Raw genomic sequence first — 26,364 nt, forward strand, 5'->3', positions numbered from 1 at the left:
TTAGGAAGGTTTAATAGAAGGCAAGCCTAGACTTGCTGCCACTGGGAGTGGCTGTTTGCAGCATGGAGTGCATTAAGGGAAGGCCGTGCGTTGGGTGCACAGGTAAATTAGACAGCTTTCCTGCCTCTCCTGGGTGACATCATGACTGTGTGCTGGGAAAATTTAACATGCGTCGTGTTATTTTTCTCTGTTCAAGTGTAACACAAGTACATTAGAGGTTTTAGATAATACAAAAAAGCACATAAAAGGAATTAACCCATAGCCCCAATACTTGGAGGTGACCACTGTCACCCTATTTTACAGAGGAAAAGTGAAGCAACTTTCTCAAAGTCAGTCAGCTGGTAGGTGGCATAGCCAGGACTCAAACCCAGACAGAGACTCTACAACCTGTGCTCTTAACAGGCCTGCCGGTCAGCTCATCCTTGTTTTAGTTAAAACAGCCTAAAAATATACAAGCCACACACCCTTTCACTGCTTTCTCTCTCTTTCTCTCTCTCTCTGTGGAACCCTTTGATTGCTCCTATGATTTCTAACTCATCATGTGCATTTTTAGGGTCCAGGCAGCCGCTGTGTGGTCACTTCATTGGTACCAGGTCCACCCTGAGAGGACATGGCTTCCCAGAACCAATCAGAGGGCCGTAAGGGGTGGACTTCGGAGAAGGGAGGTTAGGAATATCTCTCCAGGGCTGCTCCTGAGGGCCCCCCACAGCGGTGCTCCATCTAGCTGTCAGTGTCTCAGGTCTTGAGATAGTGCCCCTGTAAAATGCAATCATGATTTCCAGTTTCTAGTATGATTTATATTGCCCTCCAAAGTTACTTTTTGGTTTGCTGTAAGGCAGAATAGCGTAGAGGTCAAGTGCAAGGTCTATGGAGCCCTTTGACCTTGGGCAGGTAATTTAATACCCCCAAGCCCTACTTTCTTCATCTGGAACATGAGGATAATTTAGGGACCCCTCTCACAGTGTTGTTACCAACATTAAATAGGGGCCTGCTGCATCTGAAGTACACAACCAGTGGTAGCCATTACCCTCCTACAGCCTACATTCCCGGGCAGCATCTACCCTCGATTCAGTGTATCATACAGCCTGCTACACTTCAGACAGTGATGACCTATTTGTTTGGTTTTTAATCAGGGGAATGAAATTCCTATTTATCGAGTGTTACTAGATGCTGAGCACTGGGCTCAGAGCTTTGCCTGTATCATGTCTTTTATTTCTCGTAACCCTGAAGGCAAATATCTTAATCACTGTTTTGCTGATGAGGCTCAGAAAGGCTGAGAAGCAAGCCCCTGTCACCCAAAGCATCAATAATGAAGGTGGAATTTGAATTGAGAGCTGTCAGCGCCCAAAACCCAGGCACCCACTACCCCCAACAAAATCACCTGGCGTTAATGGCCCTGGCCACACCGTGATGTGGACATTTTATTCTCTATAGGAAAGAAAGTCTTTGCAGGCCTTCCTTTGAGAAAAGTTTTCATTAAATATTTTCAAATCCTCCTTGTGACCTGTCTATAGTTTTCTGTTTATTCTGCACAAGTGTAAGTAAAAATAACTCAAAACTGTTTGCCTTACTGACAATAATTCCAACATCTACAAAGCTTAAGACTTTATGAAGTGTCCCAATCAGAGTTTAAAGTTCTGATTTCTTTACATTATCTGAGTTTAATTTGGGGTGACTTGATTAGAAGACATGTATGTAGTTCTAAAGTACTGGTTGGGGTTCGGGGTGGGGGGACAAAGTGTAATTTAATTCTAGAGCTTTTAAATTTTAGTGATGAATAGCAGATCTTTGGATGATGCTTCAGTTATAACTCCTTTTTCATGGCTCTTTCTCCTGCTCTGGGTTTCTTTTGCAGTTTCAAAAGATGACTTGCAAGATACGAATACAGAAACTGAAGTTGGTGACATCTTTTGGAATACAAGGATTGTACCAATTTTGCATGAATTAGAAAAAGGTAAAGAAAAAAAAGCAAGCAGTTTTTGTTTTAATAAAATGTATCTGTGGTTATTTATTATTTATATGTCCCCCATTACCGTGAAATTATTAGTACACTTTGACTGTCATTTCTGTGAACATGTTCAAAAACAAATGAAGTCATCTACTTATTTACCCAGAAATATATATATTAAATATTACATGTAAAGCTAATTTTTAGTGAGTAAAATTATACTTTAAGTGCAGCAAGACATTCTAAAATTCCCCTTTGGAATATAAATTATCACCTCAAACCAGGAAATGCTGGTTTGAGCTCTTTAGGGTAGCAGTTCTTGCAAGAAAGTGAATGATTAAAACAGATTTCAGGCCTCTGAACTTTGATGAAGTCTCATAGACTGGCACCTAGGCAGATGTGCCCCTGGTTTTCCAGATCCCAATGCGTATGCCCTACTCTCCTTAGATTGAACACACCTGTCAGAGATGGCACTCAGCAGAAAGTGGCCTGGGATATGCCCCGCCCTTGCACCCTGGTGCCCCAGCAATGAAGGCCCACGATCCACAGGTCTCTGCAGAGTTGACCTATGGAAAAATAGAGCAAGAGGGAGAGAAGGAGGAAGGGAGAAAGAGAATGATAAAGCAAAGGTGGTAAAATGGTAATATTTGGGGAATCAGGAGGAAGACATATAGGATTTCTTTGTATTACTCTTGCAACATTTCTATGAGTTGGAAATTATGTCAAACTAGGGGGAAAAAAGAAAGAAAAAGAATCCGAAAGGGTCAAGTAACCCGGCCCCGCCACCATTTGTTGCGAAGTTGTCTGTGGTAGACATGCCACACCTCAGCCTTCAATAATCCTTCTGAGAAGGGGGACTCATCCACATTTCAAATCCCAAACTCCTGGTAACTCCTGTCGGTGTCCGTGGTGGCAGAGCCCTCAGAACCCTTGTAAAATCCTTCAGGCTGAAGACTTCCTCCAAGATAGGCCTCCGTGATACCGGCCATTCTCCCCACTGAGTTCTTCCTAGGATGTTTTCTTGTTTAACTCTTACCCAGACTGATTGCTCTTCTCACCAGTCTTTATACACAAATAAAGGGCCCAAAATTAACCTGGAAAGAGGGTGAAAATGAGTACCTGTAGCTGGACAAAGTCATCATGTTCTCATCACTGAAAGCTTGTCAGGGGAATACCTCCCACCCCCGCCTGCTCCCTCTTTGCCGCTCCTCGGGGAGTCCATTTCTGAAGCGAAACAGGCTCCTCTGCAGCTGCAGTCATAGCCCCCGGGCTGAGCTCAGTGCCTGGCACGCGGTGCACAGTAGGCCCTCACTAGGAATTGTGGAATGAGAGTACTTTAGCTGAGCAAAGCAGCATGGTGGCCGCAGGAAGAGGCCCTAAGAGAAGCAGGTAAATGAGTCCCCCTCAGCAGCCAGACAGGGAAGTCGTGCAGAAGACCCATTTCCTAAAAGGTTTAAATGCCCTCGCCCCTCCTCGCCTCCCTGTTGGTGCTTCGTGGTGCTCATGGTTAATGGGGGAGCCCTGGACAGGGTTTCTGGTCCTCGTGCTGCTGCTAATGCAGCATATGGCCATGGGGAACAATCCCCTGATGTCCGTGCATAGTGCTGTTCTCATCTGCCAGGTGATGGGTGGGTGAGACGAGATCGTCACCAAAAGCCACTGCAGCTCAGATCCCTGAGAATGAGAACATGATGACTTTGTCCAGCTACAGGTACTCATGTTCACCCTCTTGCCAGGTTGACTTTGGGCCCTTTATTTGTGTATACAGACTGGTGAGAAGAGCAATCGGTCTGGGTAAGAGTTAAACAGGAAAACATCCTAGGAAGAGCTCAGTGGGGAGAATGGCCGGTATCACGGAGGCCTATCTTGGAGGAAGTCTTCAGCCTGAAGGATTTTACAAGGGTTCTGAGGGCTCTGCCACCACGGACACCGACAGGAGTTACCAGGAGTTTGGGATTTGAAATGTGGATGAGTCCCCCTTCTCAGAAGGATTATTGAAGGCTGAGGTGTGGCATGTCTACCACAGACAACTTCGCAACAAATGGTGGCGGGGCCGGGTTACTTGACCCTTTCGGATTCTTTTTCTTTCTTTTTCCCCCCTAGTTTGACATAATTTCCAACTTATAGAAATGTTGCAAGAGTAATACAAAGAAATCCTATATGTCTTCCTCCCGATTCCCCAAATATTACCATTTTACCACCTTTGCTTTATCATTCTCTTTCTCCCTTCCTCCTTCTCTCCCTCTTGCTCTATTTTTCTCTCCCCCCAGTCCTCACACACATACACACATTATTTTGTTTCCTTTTTTAAACGTTTTGAGAACAAGTTGCTGACATGATGTTCCATATCCCTAAGTACTCGAACATGCATTTTTAGAAACAAGGGTATTCTTTTTCATGTCTGGAAATTACCATACAAGACTATACAAACCTTATTCAGATGTTGCCAGTTACCCTAATAATTTCATTTATAGTAAAAGAAAATCCTGGATCACAAGTTCCAGTTATTTGGTAAGTCTCTTTCATGATCTTGACATATTTGAGGAGTACAGGCCAGTTGTTTATAGATTGCCCCACAAATTGAATGTGTCTGGTATTTTCTCACAATTAGATGTAGGTTAGGCATTTGAGCCAGGTATATGGGATGAGTGGTGCTGTGTCCTCAGTGTATTGTGTCAGGAGGCGGATTTGGGCCATTACTGGTGATGTGAACTTTGATCACGTGGGGAAGGTGGTGTCTGCCATGTTTTTCCACCATCAAATTACTATTCCCCCTCTTGTGACTAATAAATATCTGGTGGGGAGAAATTACTTTGAAACTATGTTGTTTTATATTACTCACCAAACTTTCACTCACTAGCTTTAGCCACTTGAGATGCTTGATAGCTCTTAGATTTAGGGTGTTTCTTGAGGCTATGTAGCAAACCAACTGGTATAAAGAGTTAATTTGATCAATAGTTTAAACCTTGGCCCTTGCGCCTTCCTTTTAAATTTCTTTTAAGCTAAAACAGCTACTTTTGAGTAGAACCTACCTGGCTGAAGAGTTTGTGGAGGAAAGTATTAGAAAAATGCCTTCAAGTCTACCCACTGCTAGAGAGTAGCCCATGGCCTGGACTCAAGGTTTGTGAAGAAACTGCCAGTCACAGAAGAATAAAACAACAAAACAAAACTGTTTTTTAACTGTGGAGCTCAAGTCTTTCCCTTTATTTAAAGCTAGTCTAAGTCATTTCCCATCAATTCATTTATTTAAGTGCATAACTGAAAGGCATTGAAGGTTACTTAGCTATTGAGGTTTAAAATTTTTTCTTAGATGTTATTGTTGAAAAGAGCTAAAAATGGCCTGAGTCATTTCCTTCTGCAGGCGCACACTTCCTCTATGTGGGCTTTTAAGAGCACATTATGGTATTTATTTAAGATTGGCTTCCTACTTTTAAATTTCATGGTGGAATCTATCAGAGATAATATTTTTTCAACTGAATATCTTAGACCTTGGATTCTTGTATTTCTCCTCATGTTCCACGTTGTCTGCTGCTTTTCTTCCTTATATGCCTATTAGTATGGCTGCCACGTTCAAGGATGGCTTTCCTCAGAATTCTAATTCGGAAGTAAAGTGTTCTAGGTCTCCCTGTTTACTAACTAAAGTCTTCTTTTTCATTCTCCTCTTTTCTAATAACTACCTCCCAATAATGGCAGATATGGTGACATATTGAGATTTTGTTCCATTTGAGCCCTTTTTTCTCAGATAATTAGCATTATTCTCAGAAAAATATTGATCATTGTTTTCATCAGCAGATACATTAGAAAATGGATATGTATTATACTGTGATACAGATTGTCAGTATAGTATTCTCACTGCACCATGCACTGTTGATGCAAACATATATAAGATGTGGTTCCCACTCATGCCATCTATTTGAGGGCACCAGAACTATAACAACTATAACTATAATTACAACTATAACTGTAACTACAACTACAACTACAGCTATAACAACAACTATAACTAAATACACACACACGCACACACATACCTGTGAAAAGTAATAGTACAAGGTAACATTTATTATATGTGGAATAGTGCACCTTGTCTGGACAAGCCTGAACTTCATTAGATCCTTGAAGGACCCAAATCAGTAGGAACAAAAGTGAGGAAAACATTCTAGGCCAGCAGAACTCTGCTGCAAAGGGTTAAAGATGGAGGTGTTTCTTTCCATGAGACTAAACAGAGCACTAGCTGAGGTGGAAGACATTTAGAATAAAGAAGACCAATGGAAATAGGTACAATCCCATTCTTTAACATATGCTCTTTAAAGACTGTGTGTTCTAGATAAGCTAACTGACTGATTAGTAAATAAGTCAGATGTGTTAGAAGATGGATCAGTAAAATCAACACAAAAACAAAAAAAAACGGGTAGATGGAAATGATAAGAGAAAATAAAAAGAGCAATTCAGGAATTTGAAGATGTCCGAGAAAATAATTATGGGGATTTTACTTATACTGTCTGTGTTTGATACACTTGAGAACTTGACCTTAATTAGTACATGTCGCTTTTACTCTCTTTGCCCTGACAGAAGAAAATATTGAAATGGTTTGTGCTGCTTGCACACAACTTCATCACGCTTTAGAGGAAGGAAACATGCTTGGAAATAAATTTAAGAGAAGAAATATTCTCCTGAAGACCCTATATAAACTAGTTGATGTTGGTTCAGACCCGCTCAGCCTTAAACTTGCAAAAATTATTCTAGCAGTAAGTTTTTCTTTCCTCTGGTCTAGTAGACTGTAGCACATGAAATTTTTGTTTAATCCTTCATTTGTAAATATTACCAGGAAGATTAGAAATGCAGTGTGTTCATTTAGAATCTTGAAAAAAAAATTAAGGTAGTAAACTGACATCCCGGAATATGCCTAGAAGGTGCTATCTAAGGAACTAAGGCTGAGGACATAGAAAATGTTCAAATATGGTCTGTGGCTAGGTTAAAAAAAAATGTGACAATAGGCAAATACATTCAAAACAGTTGCTCAAGCAACTTGACTGAAGATCAGTATCTGTGAATGCAGGCTGTGGTTTCTGCCCTATGGTTTCTGTTGGGTGCTTGATTTTGCCACGTGATTTAATAAATAACTTTAGATAACTTGGGTCACGGACACAATGGCCAGGTGCTTTATGAAAGAGTGTGAAACAGAGACACAGCTGCATGCGTTCATGGGCAGGTGGTCAATAGGATTCCTGTAAGGTGTTGGAAGAAAAGGCCAGACGCCAAATAAAAGGGAAGAAACTCTGTCTTGAACAAAATGATCTCATTGTTTGAGGGGAGCACTTTGTTGTCACAGCCATAAACAGTTGGAACCAAAAGATAAGACACAATTATTATAGAACGGTCTAAGAGAGTCGCTAAAACTAATGAAGGAAGCTTTGTTTACCCAATTTCATAAAAGTAAAAGCTATTGTGTTAACACCCCATAATTCATACAATTTGAAATCTGAAAGCACACAGTGAAGGCAAGCGTAGGCATACTTCTTAACAGTTTAGTAAGTGTGTCCACTGTTTCCTATTTTGATGTATTTCATAAAGCAGGATGTTCTGACTACACACCCTATGCAGTTTTTTTTGAGCAGGTACATTCTTATTTAGCTGTCATTCTAAACTATTCACCCTCTTTTTAAAAAGTGTGATATGGTGTATGACTTCTTTGAAATAGTGATGTCAGTGGTATTTGAATCCCCTCTCATTGATGGTACGTAATTGATCGATCCGCTTTAGTGAAGCAAAAAGAGCATAAACCACAGGGAGGATTTAAAGTAGAGATTAAAAGGCTGTCTGCATGCTTGCCCAGTGTTCTTTCTGTCCCTGGATTTGGGGAGCCTTCTTGCTCAGGGGAGCCCTGGTGTGAGTCTGGAGGGTCTACCAGTGTAGCTGCCAGCTGCCCAGGGACTGCGTTTGGTTTTCCGTGTAGATCCCAGACATTTTGCCCTATGTCAAGCCAAAAGAATAAGTGAAAGAGAGAACAAGAAAGAAGGAAAGTGCTATGAATTCTAATGCTTCCCAGAGAAAGTATTATCTTGGTTATTAAAGGTGCCATTCAAATAAATTATATGCATGGCACAATTTAACTATTTTAGGGCAAAAGTCTAAGTGATCAGCCAGGCAGTGAACACGTTCTGAATGATACGTATGTTTAGATAAAGCCTCTCTGTGACATTGACTGCCTTGCTGAATCAGGGGCAGGACTCCCTAGGCTACACTCCAGAGGCAGAGATGGGTAGGCTGTCCCTTCTGATTAACTACACAACCAGGAGTCAGGAAGGACCTGCAAGGTCCAACTTCCCATTGGCTGCCTGAATCTCCTACAATGTCCCAGGCAAGACGTTTCGCTTAGGACTTGGTGATGGGGTTCTGTGTAAGTTTTAAAAAGACCACATAGAAAGCTGTTGAAGAAAAAAAACATCAGCAAAAAACTAAAGATAGATAGGACTTAGAAGTTTCTAATAATTTCTCTTCTTTCTGCCAATATTTATTTTATCTACCAGTTTAATGTTATAATTCAAACATTTAAGATTATTTATAGTTTAAAAAAATTCAGTGAGCATGTTTTTCTGATGTCTTGTATCCCTGGGTTAAATGGGGATTTGCCGGACAGCCATTTTAATTTTAACCTTTGTATTAAAAAAATCTTACAAAAATGTCTCAGTCTATGTTAAGATTTTTTTAGAGGGCAAACATATATACAGTATGAATGTAACTATATTCAGGAGGGAAAAAATAATCTAGCACCTTACACAGGGGCAAAAAACAGGAAAGAAATACCAGTATGTCAACAGTGATTATATATCGTGATAGTATTATGAGTGATTTTAAAACTTCTCTTTAATTTTCCAAATTTGCTTTAAATAGAAAAGACTATTATTTTTCCCCCTTCTTCCGCCTCTCCCCACCCCACTCCAGTTCAAGCCGTTGTTTCTCAGTCTAGTTGTGTAGGACACAGCTCCCTGGCCCAGGCTGGTATTATGAGCCTTGTGCTCCCCCCGGCTGAGGGACTCGGTCTCCAGTCAGTCGTTCACAGCAGCTCATGGCAGCTCTTGCAGGCTGCCGACCGCTCACGCTGGCCACCGGCCGCTCATGGCCCACAGTAGCATTCAGCAGCCCGTGGCAGCACTCAGCAGCACACGCCAACCTCTGGCTGCTCATGGCAGCCCAGCTCCAGGGAGAGCCATTGTTCACAATCTTAGCTGTAGAGGGAAGCTCACTGGCCCATGTGGGAATCGAACTGGCGACCTCAGCGTTAGGAGCACGGCGCTCCAACCACCTGAGCCACTGGGCTAGCCAAGACTACTATTTTTAATGTAAGAAAAATACTCCACTAAAGCAACTAGCTTTGTGCCAGGGACTCTTGACATTGAGAATGCATTGCCTCTGCCCTCCAGTCTGGCACTGTAGCAGGAGAGACAGACGGTAAACATATAAACTGCCGAAGGGGGCTGATGAGTACTGTGGGAAGAAAATAAACCAAAGCAAAGGGAAGGACAGTGCTGGGGGTTAGGGCTGTTTTATATAAGGTAGTCTGTATTATTTGCATATAATTTAATATTTTATTATCTTTTCATGTCTCAAAGTCATAATTTTACATACAGTTACCAAAAGAGAAGGCATAGGAATTTACTTTGAATGTAAAGTAACCTTATTAGCAGAACCGGAAATTGTGGGTTGTTTTTTTTTTTTAAATGAAAACTCTGACACCAGTCTTTTCTTTTTTTCTTTGCCACTTTTCATTAAAAATATAAGATTTGGGTTGGGGCGGGGTGAGGTTCATTTATTCATTCATTAATTCAACAAACTTTATTGAGTACATAATGCATGCTTTCTACCACCGCATAGAAAGAGTAATAAATCATGATTTTGACCTCAAGGTCTCACAATATAGTGGAAGATTGTCAACTGATTAAATTATATTCCCAAATATTAAGGACACTATATTTTCCATTGATATAGAATTTTTTTCTATTTTTTTTATTTTCTAGATGTCTGTACAATATTTTTTAAAGCACTTAATCATTAAAAATGTTTGTAAGTTCCCATTTGCATTTTTCCTCTAGAGGATGGAAGGAATCTCCGTTCTGCCATTTGTGATAGTTTCTGAGGCTTTCTCCACAGGGCTTCTCAGACAGAATGTGCACACGGATCCCCAGGGGAGCTTGTTGAAATGCAGATTCTGATTCAGTCGGCCTGGGTGGGGCCTGGGATTCTGCATTTCTAGTATACGCCCGGGTGATGCTGCCGTGAGTTAACACGACCTCTCTGAGGAGCAGACTCCTCAGTTGCAGAAATGAGAATGACAAAACTTAATAGTCACGGTTGTTCTGAGGTAACAGGAAAAGGGCCCAGAGCAGGGGACTGAAGTCATCACGCATCTCCTACAGCAAACAGCACACAATAGGAGCTCAATAATATTTGTGAGTCAAACACAGAACAAATCTTTAAACAATATTCCTTTATCTTTTTTCAAATGACAAATTCCTTTATCTTTTTTCAAATGAACTGAAGACTCAACAATATTGAAGATAATTTTAAAGCTATATTTAATGATAAAATAATAATGACCCATGTGCCATCTTTTTCACACAAATATATTTATTTATTCAGATGACCTCATTCCTACATATTTTACACTCTTGCAATGAGGACATGTAATATTTCTATCTTGTAATAGCTTATAAATGTCTTTCTTTTCAAACATAGTGTTCATGTGAGTGTTTAATATGAATAGTATTGATGTTCCACAATTTATTACGTTATTCCCTAATATTGGACATTTAGGATTTTTCTTTTTACTTTTTACTGCTTTAGATAAACATACATATAATTTAGACCATTTGATTCTGTTAGTCCTCCTACACTCTGTTTTTTAAAAACATATACTTCCTTATCGTCTCTATGTTTCACTTACTTGAATATTTTTGTGTGATTTAGAAGATAATTTTAAACTTTGAACATTACTTGTAATTATCCCAATTCCAGAAATAGCCTTAAAGATAAATTTGGACATCATCTAATCAGAGAATATGTCTTTTTTATTTTCTTTCAGCTCCACTGTGTATTGTTTTCTAAGGTAGTTTAATCTGTAAATTTGGTATCCATCTTCCTTTACTTTTGTGTTTTAAAGCAATTACTCCATTTAATTAAATTTATCAGCATCACCCCTCCTTTCTCCCCCTATATGCTCTTTAAAAAGTAACTAGTAATCTTACCTATAAGCCTGAGACTTTATGAAATAAAAAATAGATACTTATTGTTAAAATATGCTTACTCTAAGTATCATTTATATTGTATTTACTATCAATGAGTTAATTAGATACCATAGTTGGCAAATATGTGGCCAAAACTTTTGAAAGTGATTTCTTTAGAACTTTCTTTATGTTTTAAAAATACTTTTGCTGCACTTTTAAAATTAGATGTTTGTGTTGTTTTTTAAGTCTTTATTTCTCTCTGCAATAGAATGTGTTTTCTTTCTCTGCAGCTTAAAGTAAGTAGAAAGAATCTTCTTAATGTCTGCAAACTTATATTTAAAATTAGCAGGAATGAGAAGAATGATTCTCTGATTCAAAATGACAGCATTCTGGGTGAGTATCATGCAGAGCTGCCATTGAGCAAACGGTGTGCTTGAGTGCAAATGAGAAGTTTGGAGAAGTTAGTGATAGCTAGAATATTTTATTTTCTAGTAATATGCAGAAATTATGTGGTTCCTATTTTTGCTCTGTCCTTCTCTGTGTTTTCCACATTCCATTCAATACATCCTTTGGATCCTAGGAGGATAGTCTGCTCTCCTCCTCCTCCTCCTCCTCCTCCTCCTCCTCTTCCTCACCCTCCCCCTCCTCACCCTCCCCCTCCTCTCCCTCCCCCTCCTTTCCCTCCTCCTCCTCCTTCCCGTAGTAACATTATGTGAATTTATAAAGTGTTCCTTATTTAAAAATTCATTTCCTCGTCTTGGAGTTACTATTAGAAAAAAACACATTTAATAGTATTTGACATCATTGAAATTTTTTGTCTTTTGATATAGTAGGAATGACTAAAACTTGGAAGATTTCTGTAACTGTTGTAGAAATTTGACATCAAAGTGTCTCAAATGTGTTTCAAATATGTAGGTAGAACGATTTTATTACATTCTAACTACCTAGTTAATAATGCCTAATTCTTGATATACTCTTAAATAATAAGATGCTTAAATAGTTACCTAAATAGAATTTTTTTATGAATTACTGTTGTTGATCTAATGCAAGGCAGCATGGAAAATACGTTGAGACTTCTTTTTACAACATAGGACAATGATCTTCATCATCTTTTTTATTTACGCCAGCAGTCAGGGACAAACCCAGTACTGAAGGAAATGTCAAACACTGAATCAGCTCATTGAGAATTGTAGTCTAAAGACAAAGAAAGATTCTGACAAATGATCACACTGATATTAATAAAATTAAATGTGAGATAGACACGATTAACCTTATCAGCGTTGCTTGGATTACTCCTAAAACCTAGTAGCTCGTATGCTATATGAATGGATGTTCTTAAGTTTTGTTGGGAAGGGGTGGATGTTATAATTGAAGTATCCCTTTATATGGTGATTGAGATTTTTTAAAGTCCCTATCTTGATTAATTTCCCATTCATATAGCAGCCAGTCTATTCTTAAAGATTTGTTTTACTTATTAGTTATTCTATAATAACTCAAAATGTTTGTAACCAAAAATAATGGTTGATAAATGTTAGTAAGAAGCAGAGAATGGCATTTAAAGAACACTTTCTTATTCATATGCTATAATCCCATCCTTTTGCTGTCATTACTATTATGGAGATTTGTCTTATTTGCTACAAGTAAGCTTTCCTCTTCATACCATATGAGTAACCCTTAACAAGCATTCAAATATAGGTTCTGAGTAACATTTTACAAATTAAATTTGATGTTCACATACAAGCACTTTAATATATCTTTCCAACTGTTATACATTTGTAATAATCCATCTTTTTGACAGAATCATTATTGGAGGTCCTGAGAAGTGAAGACCTGCAAACTAACACCGAAGCTTTTTTATACTGTGTGGGGGCTATCAAATTCCTTTCTGGGAATCCAGGATTTCTTAATGAAATGATCAGCAAAGATGCTGTGGAAATATTGATGAATTTGATAAAGCAAATAAATGAGAACACCAAGAAATGTGGTACATGTTTCCCTAATTCAGGCCACTTGTTAGTCCAAGTAAGTATTTTACTTGAAGAGATTAGATATGTAAAATTAGTTTTCATGTTACCTAGTACCAGTTACCTGCCAGGTGGGTGTCACAGGTCACAGGTGGCTGTTATGTGCAGCCAGGTCGCCAGGTTGGGGTGCCTAGCCTTGGGGATCAAAGGTAGGTATCACTGCCCCACCTCCCACCATTTCCCCTAGAAAAGCTATTCTATGGCTTTTTCATGGAGCAGCTGTCCATACAGCTTGCGGACATCCATTTCCACTACTGAAAGCAGGCCTGGAAAAATGAAAAAGCAGCACGTCTCTGCAAAACAACTGCATGTTAGAATCAGAATTTTAACAGGCAGAGTTTTAACTTTTAGAGTTTTGAAGAGAGGCCTCACCTGGAGATTGTTCGTGATGATGCGTAGTTAATATCATGAATCTTGTATCTACAATAAAAAACAGAAAGTTAATGATATTGAGTTGACAGTTGTTGAGGGGGTGTGTAGATGACATGCCAGCCTGAGACTACAGGAACGAAGGTAACAAAACTGGATGCATTTAATATGACAAGGGCAGGAAGAAAAATTTTGTTATGTGTTAAGAGTTTTATTACTTCTTTTGTGGCAGATTAAATTTCATAGTTAAATTGTTTTCATTGGAGCTGCTTCAGCTCTCATTCTTTTTTAGATGAGCTTTTACTCGTTAATAGCATTTACATATCAGATAATAGCATCTTTGATGTAATAATTCATGAGATTTGAAATGTGCTTGTCAGTTAATGAGGATAGATTAAGCACTCGGAGTACTTGAAGCCTCTGGGAAAATGTGTTCAAAATTAGATTTAGACCCTGGTTTAAAGATGCTTAAAGTGTTTATGATGATTATTAATTTTGGACTTTGTGATCTGTCTCCATTTTGAAAAAGATTGTGAAAACCTCTTTTAGTCATGAATGATTCAAAATTCTACTGGATGTGCCATCTTTTGGCTAGGAAGACAAACCATTTTCATGCTGCCAGTGTTATTGAGTAACTCCAAAATTTCCTTCAATGAATAGTTATTTTGGTTATATACATAACTATATTTTTTTCTTAAAATGCAAAAAAAGTATAAGGAAGAGTGTAAAAATAAGACAACTTTTATTTTCACCCTGAGAATAACATACCTCCAAAATTTTAGTAACCATTCTTCCATGCATTTTATGCACATACCAGGTATACATACAGGGGTGCCAAAAAAGGTATACATATTTTAAGAGATGTTTTCTACGTATTACTTCTTGAGTTGAGTTTAATTATGGGAGCAATATGTAGTATGACGTTTGCTGAAAAAATGGCTTTAATCAAATGAATGCTAGCGTCATGTTATTGGTATATATTGAGTATTACTATTTTAATACAATTTTTTCCTTTCTTAAAATGTGTATACATTTTTTTGGCACCCTCTGTATATGCTTACATATATGTATAATTTTATATAAATCTTGCTTTTTATCATGGAACCTGTGTTTTTTAATCGCTGTTTTTTTCCATCACGTTCTTCCCTCCTTGTTTCTCCGTGTGGTCCACCCAGTTAGCCAACATTGTTCACACTCACATGCTCAGCGCCTTTTAATACACTCTTCAGTTTTCAAAAATAAGATAATCTATGTACTTCTTTGTTCTCATTTCACAATAGTAAAAACCCCTTGAGTCAACTCTATAGACTTACTTTATTCTTTTTAATGGCAACATAATATTCTGTGATAAGGCTATACCTCACATAACCAGCCATTCTCCTGTTGAGATATTCACTCTGCTTTCAGTGTTTATGCAACGGCTTCTGGAATTCTTATCTGGTTTAAAAGAGTTCTTACCAACCAATATAAATATGTAAATACATGTTATGTATATGTGGGTTGGTAAGAACTCTTTTAACCAGATAACACATATATAAACATATCTATTTATAGAATTAAATAAATTATAAAATATAAATTAGATTGATATAATTGAATAAATATAGATATTTGTATTTACATGTATTTACATATATTTAAACCAGACTCTCTCTCTCTATGTGTGTATATATATGTATATATAGACTATATATCTACATCTATATAGAGAGAACGATCTATATCTGTATATAGTCTGGGTTTAAAAACTTCTTTCCAACCTATTATATATAAATTATATATTTTATTTATAATTTATAATTGTATAAAATTATATATTTTAATATATAATATATTTATGTAAATATGTATATATATAATTTATAAGTTTGAATTTCATAAAAATTTGAATATATAAATTTATTTTACATATGTATTTATTTTTTATAATAAAATACATAAATATTTAATATATAAATAATATACAAATAAAATCAGTTGGTGTAAAGGAGCATTGAGCATTATTGTGACCAAAATATATCAAAACAAGAGCTAGGACCTCTGGTATGTCAGTCAGTACAGCGCTGTATTCCCTGTGTTTCTCTTTTCTTTCCCTTTTCCCTCACCTCAGCATTGTCTGGTACAAACTGAGTTACTAGGTCAGATGCCCCTTTCAACATTGGACAGCCGGGACTTCCTGTCCTTATGACTTTTAACCCAGAGAACCTCAGTAGCTGTAGCACACTTTTTGGGGACCTCCTATTATAAAACGTTGTACATTCTAGACCTGGCACAGTGCTAGAGTCATACTGGTTCCCTAAAGTGGTCCCGTTGGAGGCCATTGAATGAATGGAAAACATCTGAAGCTGGACCCTGACGGTTATGTAAGACTTGGGAAACTGGCAGAAAGGGACAAGGTGTGCTTGGCGATCTGAAGATGTGGATCTGTCTGGGGTTCTGTGGGGGAGGTGTACAGGTGAGATTCAGAGGCTACAGTCATGGGTCTCGAATACCAGGCTGCAGAGTGTGGACTTGGAGCAACAGAGAGCAATCGGAGGTCGATGTGTGGGAAGGAGGAGACAAGATCAGAGTGGCAGAAAGATGAATGTGCACACGATATTAAAGTGATAAAGACCAAAAAACAGCAAAGTGATGGGAGGAGGATGTCAGTGGTATGGACAGACTGGAGAGTTAAGATCTCACACATAGTAGCCCCAATTAAGAGGCATTGCTGCAGTTACTAGATATTAGATGGAGTATGATGGAACTAGAAGAGATCAAGTGACATGTGTGGAAGAAAAGCTCCTCCACAGAATATGGACAAATGTTGCTTAGAGGAAGAAATACTGAAGTGTTGTGATTTTTAAGGTTTTCTTTTGTGTTGTTTCTTATATGTATGTATACACATACGTACATGTTTATCACTGCATGGCTGACATCCAGAGACACTGATTACATACGTGTAGAGTGGCAGCTCTCTACCAGGCTGAGTAAGAGAATGAAGAATGAGATAGCTGTCCTTGGGGGCCTACTTTTTGGTGACTCTTGTCCTGATAACCGTATTCAGATGTCTTATTTTTCTACAAAACCATTCTCCTTCCACATGTTCAACACTGCAGTCACTTCTGCCTGTCAGATCCCTAGTAGCATTTTGAGCAGGTTGGGAGGATTACTGTTGATGCTCAGAGGAACTGAGCGGCCACCGCTGTGCCGCCAGGAGAATTATTAGTACTCCCAGTCTGGCCAAACTGCAAACATGAGTGTGTGTGTAAAATCGTAAGGGTAAAGAAGGTTAAACTGTGCATGTTCACTAAATTCCAGAATACTAGAATTTGGGGAGAGCTCCCTGGAACTTGGAAAAAGAGAAATACAGGCCAGGTAAAAGGCAAGACTCCCTAAATGCCAGTAGTAAATTGCATGACCCACGGAGGTGACATAGAGGGAAACAGGGATTTGTTTCTGTGGATCTAGAATGGATTATCATCTAGAATGGATTATCACGAGGTGGTAGAGTTCATCTCTGACTTGTAAAGGCCAGCAATGAGAAGGCATAACACAGGAACTGAGGAAATTTGCTGGAGGCCCCTCCATTAGGAAGTCTGCATGGTCTCTACCCTGCCCCCTTCCTGGGGGAGTAGAGAAGAGTCTTCTGTATATATGTCATAATCACAACCGAGGCCAAATTCCTCTGGCACCTCGTTTGTCCTGTTGTGTCTTGACAACATCATGTAGAAAGCTGCTTTACTGTAATTGCAGAAAATCTCAAGGTTTTCAGTTTTACAGTTGGGTAATTTATAGGTATATAATGTAACTATTAAAACCCAGATTCACTCGAACATTCCTATTTTTTATTCCTTTGTATTTCCAACCTTTTTTTTCTTTGCAGCCTGACCTATTTGGTTTTAAGTTCAATCCTTAGAGAAATGTATTCTTTCCCTGCTTCAGAGACAACATTTTTGAAGTTAAAAGTCTTCTGCAGCACCCCAGATAATACGGTTTGCTTTCCCTCCTCTTGTACCTGTTTTACTTTTCTGGCCTCTACGCCTCCAGGCTTCTCACCAGAGGGTCCTTCACATTCTAATCTTTCCCCCTCCTTGCTCAGTACATCTCTAATGTCCTATTCTTCCTTTTTCTAAGTGGAAATTTCTCAGTAAGGTAGGTCCTCCCACCCCTTGTCAATCTCCGTTTCATTCCTTCACACTGGTGTGAGTTTGGGGACCAAAAAAGTGAATTTAACAGAGATGACTCAGACATTTTGAGCCAGGATGTTTTAAAAAGTGATATTATTATTAGAAATTAGAGAGTTATACAAGGAATTGATTTGTGAGAGGAGAGAAGGAAATTATGCAAAGTCTTAATGTAAAGCTTTAATGTGCCAGTGGAATAGCCAAGTAGGACTGTCTCGTAGGCAACTGAGATGTGAATGCTCAGCAGAGAAAGTAAAGCCAAAGCAAGCAAACAAACAAACAAAAACCCCCCACAGATTTAGGGTCCGCAACATGGAGGTGATAGTTGAAGTCAAAAAAGACAATGAGGTAACTCAAGGGGAGAGTGTAGGAAGAAAACAGAGGAAGGCTAGGGACACATTCTGTAAAATGGCCAAATTTGTGGAATGGGAAGGAAAGAAAGAACTGAGCAGAAAATGAAGAAAGGATACTGTACAAGAGAGTAGAGATTTGAAAAGCAAGGATTGGTCAGCTTTGGTAAATGCTGTGGGGAGCACACAGGGAGAGGAATTCTGCTTTGCATGGAACACTTGAGTATGCAGGTGGGATGGGGTCATGTCGCAAGGGGTTCACACTCCCTTTAACTCTTACATGATTTCTTTATCTCTGTAATTTTAAATTGTTGGCACTCAGAAGAAATTTATTAAGTAAAATAAGACCAGAATTACCAAAACTTTAAGTTTAAAAGAGCAGTTTCTTCTGATGAGAAAAAAAAATTTAATCACAAGAAATTGAGAGTTAGAGATGGACTTCAAATCTTGGATCTGTTTTGCTTTTCTGACCTTGACAAGCTACTATGTGGAGAAGAGTGCTGAAGAGAAATTAAAATTGGAAGGGGGATATGACATTGACAATTCAGGATTCTAGGTACGTAATGAACCCCAAGATTGCAGAGCCAATTATTCTCTACTTCAAGGATTTGGGAGACTTAAGAGAGGCCTTTGAAATCTGGGGACTCAATTAAGCAGTAATTTAGGATTACTAAATTACTAAAGCAGTAACATTAGTAGTTAATGATTGAACCAAAATGGTTGGGGTCCTTTAAATCTTGCTTTAGTTATATTTAATAGTTTTAAAATTTAAAGATTAATAAATTTATATTTTTTTAGGTAACTAGTTATTATGAGTATGCATACTTAAGCTGAGAAGCATGTTCACTGTCTTTATCTGGCTTACCCCTGCCTGTGGGAACCCTGCCTGTTCAGATCACGAAATCAGAGCCATGGCAGTCACTTCCACCTGATGGAAACTCGCTCTGGTTATTGGAAGAAATAAACTGTGTACTTATAAAATGGGAGTAAATATTCTCATGCTTACATTTCTTAAATTCTTACAGGTTATTTTATTGGAGATTTGATGATTAAACAGGGAAAAAATGTTTTTAAAGCATCTCTTTTGAATATTTTGCTTGAATAGGAAGCAGCAGATTCTGTCGTTTGTTTTCTAATTGCCTTAATTGAGGTTTATAATTTATTACAATACAGTGAAATGCTCAGATCGTATGTGTTTGATGAGTTTTGACAAAAGCATACAGCCATGTAACCCACACGTCTATTAAGATGCAGAATATTTCTGTCACCTCAGAAATTTCCTCCCTCTTCCCAATTCATTCCCACTCTCCAACCACCAAAGGGAACCATTTTTCTGATCTCTTGCACCACAGATAAGCTCTGCCTGTTCTAGAATTTAGTATAAATGGAATGTACAGGGTGTACTTTTTTGTGTCTGCCTTTTTTAAAACTTTTATTTTGAACTAAGTATAGATTCACAAGATGTTGCAAAAATAGTACAGCGAGGTCCAATGTACCCATCACCCAGCTTCTCCCAGTGGCGACATATTATGTAATGAATATTAAATCATTATTAAAACCAGGAAGTTGGTAGGGTACAATACAGTTAATTACAGTGCTGTCTGGCTGATTTTGCTTATTAGCGTATTGTTTTTGAGATTTGATGAAACTTTTTTCTCATAATGTTTGGTATTGGTTATTCAGCTTGCTGATTTTTTTTACAATGTATTTTTTGGGAAGGCGACAGTGATTTTCTACTTACGAAGTTTCCTTCCTAGAAAGGAATCCCCTGTAGTATAACTAACCACCCAAAGGGTAGGGCCTACTCTTCCCTTTCTTGGAGCTACGCACAGGCAACTCATGTTCACTTCACATTCTCTGGAGACAGCATATCTGAAGATGTGGGGAGACTCAGAGGCCCCCCCCCAAATGTGTAATGCCTGGGGTTTTGAACTTGGAAATGAGAAAAACGAAGGCAGATGGGGTTGGGGGGAAGGTTAGCACCATGGTTGAAGGCTGTAGTTTATATTAGGTTGGTGCAAAAGTAATTGCGGTTTAACAGGTTAAAAAAACCATGGCAAAAACCGCAATTACTTTTACACCAACCTGATAGTTAAGGCAGGCATGCTTTCTAATTCCGAACCCTCGAGTTAGACTTGCCCACCCAGTCACAGGCTGCACCTGCCCCTGGAGGAACAGAGGAGAGCACTGGGTGCTCACTGACAGGAAGTGAGGGGTGGAGAGTGGCTAAAGGATGTCTCCTCGCAAGGAAGGAACATCAAGAGTGGGAAATCCGTATTCCTACACCTACTGTTTCTGGGGAGAGCCATTTGCTTTTCAGTCGCTGTCATATCTGCTCAGGTTCATCTCTCCGTTGTAGATGTAGTAGTAGTGGTAATAAAGAAATGTCACTATAACAGGTAATTGTGAAAACTGGTGTTATCACTTGGTAGTTGCATTACCTTTTCAGACTGGTTTTTCTTATTTTACCGCATTGGCAATCTATATAGTTATATGACTTTCAAAATTTCAACTATACTGATACGTATAATAGCCACAACTAGACGAATCAGTTACCTACTTATTTTACCAAGGTAACTGATAAAGAGGCAGTAAATGGAGAAACAATAATAAACATAGGCAGATGTTAAATAGAGTCTCAAAGCAGGGCGTTGAAGGTTTGAGGAGGACAGCAGCAGGACACCCATGGAAGGAATGTGCCAAACAGGCTCCAAAGCCAGGCACTAAGTGTTACCGAGGATTATGAATTAATATTACTTTCATATGCGTGTTTCTTAACACCAATAAAATGCTTAGGAATTTTTGGTACTAGTGGTTTCGTGTATATAGTGGCATCTTATCACTGCTTTCTTTTGTCTCAGCCAGAACTGTACTAATCATATATGAAGCAATATGAAACTTCTCGGGTTACCACATAGGCTCTGGTTTTGGCATATATGTGGTCTCAATTGGGCACAAATCCAAAAAAAATGAATGTGCTTTTATTAATAGAGGGAGATGGTTTTGCTGAGTATGGAAAATGGTGTGGCTTTGGTTTTAAATCATTTGACATTGTTTGTGGTCTCTGGCGGCTTTTTCTTTCACATCATCAGCGGGAAGTGAACCATTTTGCAGTTGGCAGTTAAATTGGGATAAAGCTCGAGGGATTTTGGTTATAGATATTCCAGATGATTGAGAAATAAAACGCTTTTAGAGATAACCAAGTGGAGTGGTGGAAACAACAGACAAGGAGTCAGAGCCCAGGACACCCACCTACCTGTTGTGTTCACCTGTTGCCAGTGAATTTTCTGGGCTTCAGTTTCCTCATCTGAAAAGTGGGGCTTGTAATACCTGTCCTGTCTGCCTCATGGAGTTGATTTAGGGAACAAATGAGATCAACCTCATGAGATAGCTTTACAAGCCATAAAGTAGCTGCTCAAATCCTTTTCACAGTAGTTTTCAATGTATAAAAATAAATAAAACTGAATCTTGATGCTAATTTTGGTAGAAGAAACATAATAAGTTTCCAAACTATTAATGGTTCAGTTTCCAACGGCCTTATGTTCCAAAGGTTTCTTTGAAAAATGGTTTTTGAAATTGGGAAAATGTTTCTCCAGGGAACTATGTCATGATTGATGGTGAAGCTCCCGGGCTGGCCCAGAATCCTGTTTAAGTCCTGATGCTCCTACACAGGAGTTCTGTGGTAGGCAGTGAGCTACAAGCTCCTCTGATCTGGGGCTGCTCTGATGGCTGAATTCTCTCCAAGGCAGAATCTGGTGAGTTCCCTGGGGACTGAGGACGCTGATGGAGAGGTAGTAGAAGGGAAGAGAGAGGCTCATCCACTGGGGACCAGTCAGCCCTCCCCACTTGCGCCCACCCCAGTGCTGGGAATGGCGCCACAGCTGCTGGTCCCATGTTGTCATTCATAAGTCCAGTGATCTAAATCAGGAGGGCCTCATATTTTAAGACAAAGATGTCTAGTGTTTACTAAGGGTTTTCAATTAATAGTCAAAAACGTAATTTGAAATTGATAATTAAGTACCTATAATTGATTTGACAAGATAGATGCTAAATCTTTTGACTTCTAATTTTGCTGCACTAAAATGCTGTTTGAACCTTTATAAATGATCTAATCACTTCTTAATACAATTTTCCCCTTTAAAATGGATCTTTTGGTGTTGACCGCACGGTAAGAACTTTGAGGCCCAGCTAATTCAGTGTGAGACAGAACAGCTTTGACAAACTCACCAGGTATTTTACCTGGACATTCTGATGCGGGTGGGGAGAGGGGGGACAGTATGTCTCATCATCAAGGAATCTGGGGAAATGCAGAGAGAAGTAGCTGCCTCAGGAAAAATGCGCACCGTAAAGTTGTAGGGGGTAGCTCCGTCAGTTGTCAGCAGTAGATTAGTAACCAGAATCACACTGGAACATTTCTTCCTTGATATATACCAAAAATTTAGGTCCCCTTTTCCCAGGCATCATCTCATAGCTGCTACTAAAGAAGGACACTTAAAATTTGATTAATCCCCTTTGTGGATTATCAATTCCACATTCTTCTCTTTTTTCTTCTTCCCACTAGTTGCCTTCTGACTCAGTATATCTGTCCCAAGGGGTTGTACATTAGAAGATGGGAAGAATAAGAATTGAAATTCATGTTTTTCAGTTTGCTGTTTCTTGGTGAGATGACAGTTAAGAGGTTGGGAATTGTTCCAGTGAGTTCTTGAGAAACTAACCAGTCAACTATGTATGCATCTAACTTTCACTTCCTTTTTTTTTGTCATAAAGTATTTGAGATGGCTTAAAAGAGTATATACAATCATATAGAAAAGTGTATAGCTAAGTAGAGTTAGGAACACTGTAAATTAGAGTAGAGAGTAAGAAAGACACGGATACGTTTCTCCAAGCATAAAACTTGGACTTTGGTCAACTCCTGCTTTGGGGGCAGGCCCAGTGGGTGGGCTTTCCTGGGGGCTGGAGAACAAAGATTGCTGCAGAGCGCAGGACTCATTAATGATTTCCACAAATATATCTCCGTTCAAAGTTGGAACAAGGTTGAGAGTTAAGTGGGCTCACTTGGAATTTGCCTTTACTGTTACCACAGCATTTAGCCAGACTGTCCTCGCACCAATTTTTTTTTTAACATGTTTTTCCCCAGAAAAAGGTACTTGTCTGTGCTCAGCATTCGGCTCTATCCCACCCCCACAGTGAGATTGGTGGCTCACAGCCAGCGTCTCCAAATGAGGGGCCTTCGTTGCTGCATCTGCTGGTGACCTCCTCCTGATCCTTCTTCGTTGGGGGTTTAAACTCTGGTTTGCCATTAGGCTTCTGCTAATCCAGGCACTTTCTTGCCAGAGTCTTCTTAAAGGGGAAAAGCCTGCTTTTCCATCTCCTTTGTCCCTTCATCTCCTTTCCTCTCTTTTCTGCCTTTCCCCTCCTCCCCTCCTCATTTCCCCTTCTCCTTCTGTGTTTCATCCAGCCAGCTTTTTATGGGCATATTTATTGTCCTCTGAGTAGAAAGAGGAACAAGCAACAGTTTGTACCCTAGAGGAGCTCACCACGGGAGAGAAGGTGCGTGAAACAAGTAGTTATGATTCTGTGATGGGTGTGGTACAGGCATGAACAGGATGGTTTGTTAACCTGGGAGATGAAATGATGAGCTGCTGAAATGTCTTCACCGAGGAGAAGCGAGCCTGAGCTTGGTCCAAAAAATGAGTAGGAGATGGCCAGGTTGGAAAAGGGGTGCAGGAATGTGATGGCGGAAGACATTCTGGGCAGATGGCAGATGCAATGGTCTGTTCAAAGGCTTGGAGTTGTCTAAGGATGAGGACACTGTATGTGGTGCAGAGTCTGAAAGGTGGTAGGTATGCTGGGGAGAAGGAGGAGGAGGAGGTGAGGCTGGAGGGGTAAAGTGTACTTTAGAGAGTGAAGAGCCTTTAAGATGTGGATTTTGCCCTCTAGGCCACCGGAAGTCAGAGAAGGTCTTTGGACAGGGAAGATTGGGTCTTGAGTTGCTCCTTCTGGCAGCAGGGAGCCACGGTGGGGAGATGAGCCAGATGGAGAAACTGGGGAAGAAGCCCCATCAGTGGACTGTAGAGTTTGGGAAAGAGATGAGGCAGGCTTAAACTGAACCAGCAGCCAGGTGATGGAAAGAAGAAGTAGGTGGGGTGACCAGTCAGGTGTGGAAAGGAAAGGGGGTCGGGGGAGTTAGGAGCCAAGAAAGAAGCTGCTGTCTTGAATGAGATAGATATGGAATCCACAGAGGACCAGTGTCCCTCCAGGAAGTCTGTTTTCCTTTCATCCATTATTTTTTATTCCTCTTCTTTAAAATCATCTTAAAATCCATCTACCTCAGAAATATTAATTCATGGTTTTCTGATATCCTAATCTTTTTATTTACACCCAGTCTTTCCTTTGTGGGTATTCATCTATCTATTCATTGCATCCACGAATATTGATTCAGGACCCACTGTGTGCCAGGCACTGGATTTGGGTGTAGGAGCACAATGGTGAAAAGACAGACACGACATATGTCCTCACTGAAGCTGCTAGTATAGAGGAGTAGACAGACAATAAGACATTATATAACCTAATAAATAGTTTGCATATAGTATGTGAGGAAGTTTGAGGAGTTGATAAGAGTCAGATCCTACAGGACCTTATAGATCACAGTCAAGAAATGGAATCTTATCCTAAGAGCAACAAACAAAAAGCCAGCAGAGCTTAAGGGGACAAAAAGGCAGAAAGGCAGGATTCTGGGATGTCTCTGAGCAACTGGGTTAATAGTGGTGTCATGCATTGAGGTATTACTGTGTACTTGTCAAGTGTGTGGTATGTTTCACATATATGATTCTGTCAGCATCACAACTGACAAATGTGGAAATATTCGAGGTATCATATCTGACTCATCGATGTGCACTCCACACAATGTGATATTGCAGTAAATGCACACAGGGATTTAAAATCTGATGACGTGTCACATAATAAATGTGTGCTTCTGCTCTTGAGTCCGGCCATTTGTAAAAATTGTACTTTGGGGGCAAAATGAGCTGTCTTAACCTTTGCTGATGAGGTGAGGAAAAGAATTGAAAGGGAGAAAAAAATGGAAACAAGAAAATAAAAGCTTCTAAGGAAACAACTGTTCCTTGCTGACAGTGTGCCCTGCCAAAGGTTAGATGTGGGGAGCAAGAGGACTGTAGAGTAAGCTGGCGATCGGTGACACCTCGGGGATCAGGGAAGGGAATTGTTCCTGTGTGCAGTGGCTAGAATGGGTGTTCCACAGCCTCCCACTGTCTCCACCTGCCTCGGTTCAGGTCAACATTCACCTGAGCTCCTTGGTGTTGGAGTAGGAAAGCTTGTGAGTCATTTCATGGATTGACATAAACCAGCAGCACTTGCTGGAGGGCCTGGGCTGTCTCTGAAGGAGGGGGACAGGTGGAGCCAGGGTCAAATGATGAGAATTTTCCATTGTATGGTGGTAATGGCCTGTGTTGCCTACCATAGTTTATTAGCCTTCACAAAAGATTCATTCCTTAGCTTAGGAGACAGCATTGTAGACCCGTAGGAAAGTGAAATGCTCTCGTAGTTTGTTTCCCCTCTAGTGTTTTGGATATTGAAGCTTTCAGGGAAGCATTTATTGAATTGCTATATAATTGAATTGACTACAAAAGACTTATACACATTTATTTGAAGCAGTATGTATATTTTCTTTGCTTTCAAGGTTGTCAGTTATATTCTAACAAAATCTTTTTGTTGCTGTCGTTACAAAGGAAAACTAATCAAAGATACATGTCACCTTAATAATTATTTAAAGTTTATTGACTATGACTGTAATGATGCTTTATATAGACATAATGCTTCACAATGTACAGAAGCATTGTTACATGTTTTCTGCTTGATACACACACACCTTGAGAGGTAAGCAGGAATTGTAACCCCCCTTTTCACAGCTGAGGAAATAGGGAAGTTGAAGAAAGAGTGAGTGCCTCAATCATATAACTAGGAAGAGATTTAGGACTTGAATCTCCATCATTTGACTACAAGTCCAGTGATCTCTCTTCTACATTTTGGATGTGATGTACCACAACAAAGGTGAAGATAGGACCCAGGATTTCTGAGCTGTTGTTAGGTAATTGGCACTGGCAATGCCATTCACCATCTTATTTCATTGGATCCTTACAAGTCCAGGGCACTTGTCACCATCCCCACTTTACTGATGAGAAAAATGTGCTCTGGGAAGTTAACTGACTAACCCAACCTAGTGAGGGGTGGAGCTGTGACCTGAGCAGACCCTCCAACTCCTGA

The 26,364-nt window shown here is 39.5% G+C and overlaps 1 protein-coding gene across 5 annotated transcripts in view; it reads left to right on the plus strand.

The window, feature by feature from the left end:
• ARMC2 (armadillo repeat containing 2) overlaps window positions 1-26,364 on the plus strand; it is a 177,447-nt gene that overhangs the window by 44,941 nt on the left and 106,142 nt on the right. For all 5 annotated transcript variants that reach the window (XM_033097821.1, XM_033097793.1, XM_033097784.1 and 2 more), the window contains 4 exons: window positions 1,856-1,954; window positions 6,521-6,696; window positions 11,463-11,565; window positions 12,971-13,194. In XM_033097821.1, coding sequence (XP_032953712.1) covers window positions 1,856-1,954; window positions 6,521-6,696; window positions 11,463-11,565; window positions 12,971-13,194 — 602 coding nt within the window. The remainder of the gene's footprint in view (window positions 1-1,855; window positions 1,955-6,520; window positions 6,697-11,462; window positions 11,566-12,970; window positions 13,195-26,364) is intronic.

This window comes from Rhinolophus ferrumequinum, chromosome 3 (assembly GCF_004115265.2).
Source record: "Rhinolophus ferrumequinum isolate MPI-CBG mRhiFer1 chromosome 3, mRhiFer1_v1.p, whole genome shotgun sequence".
NCBI lineage: Eukaryota > Metazoa > Chordata > Mammalia > Chiroptera > Rhinolophidae > Rhinolophus > Rhinolophus ferrumequinum.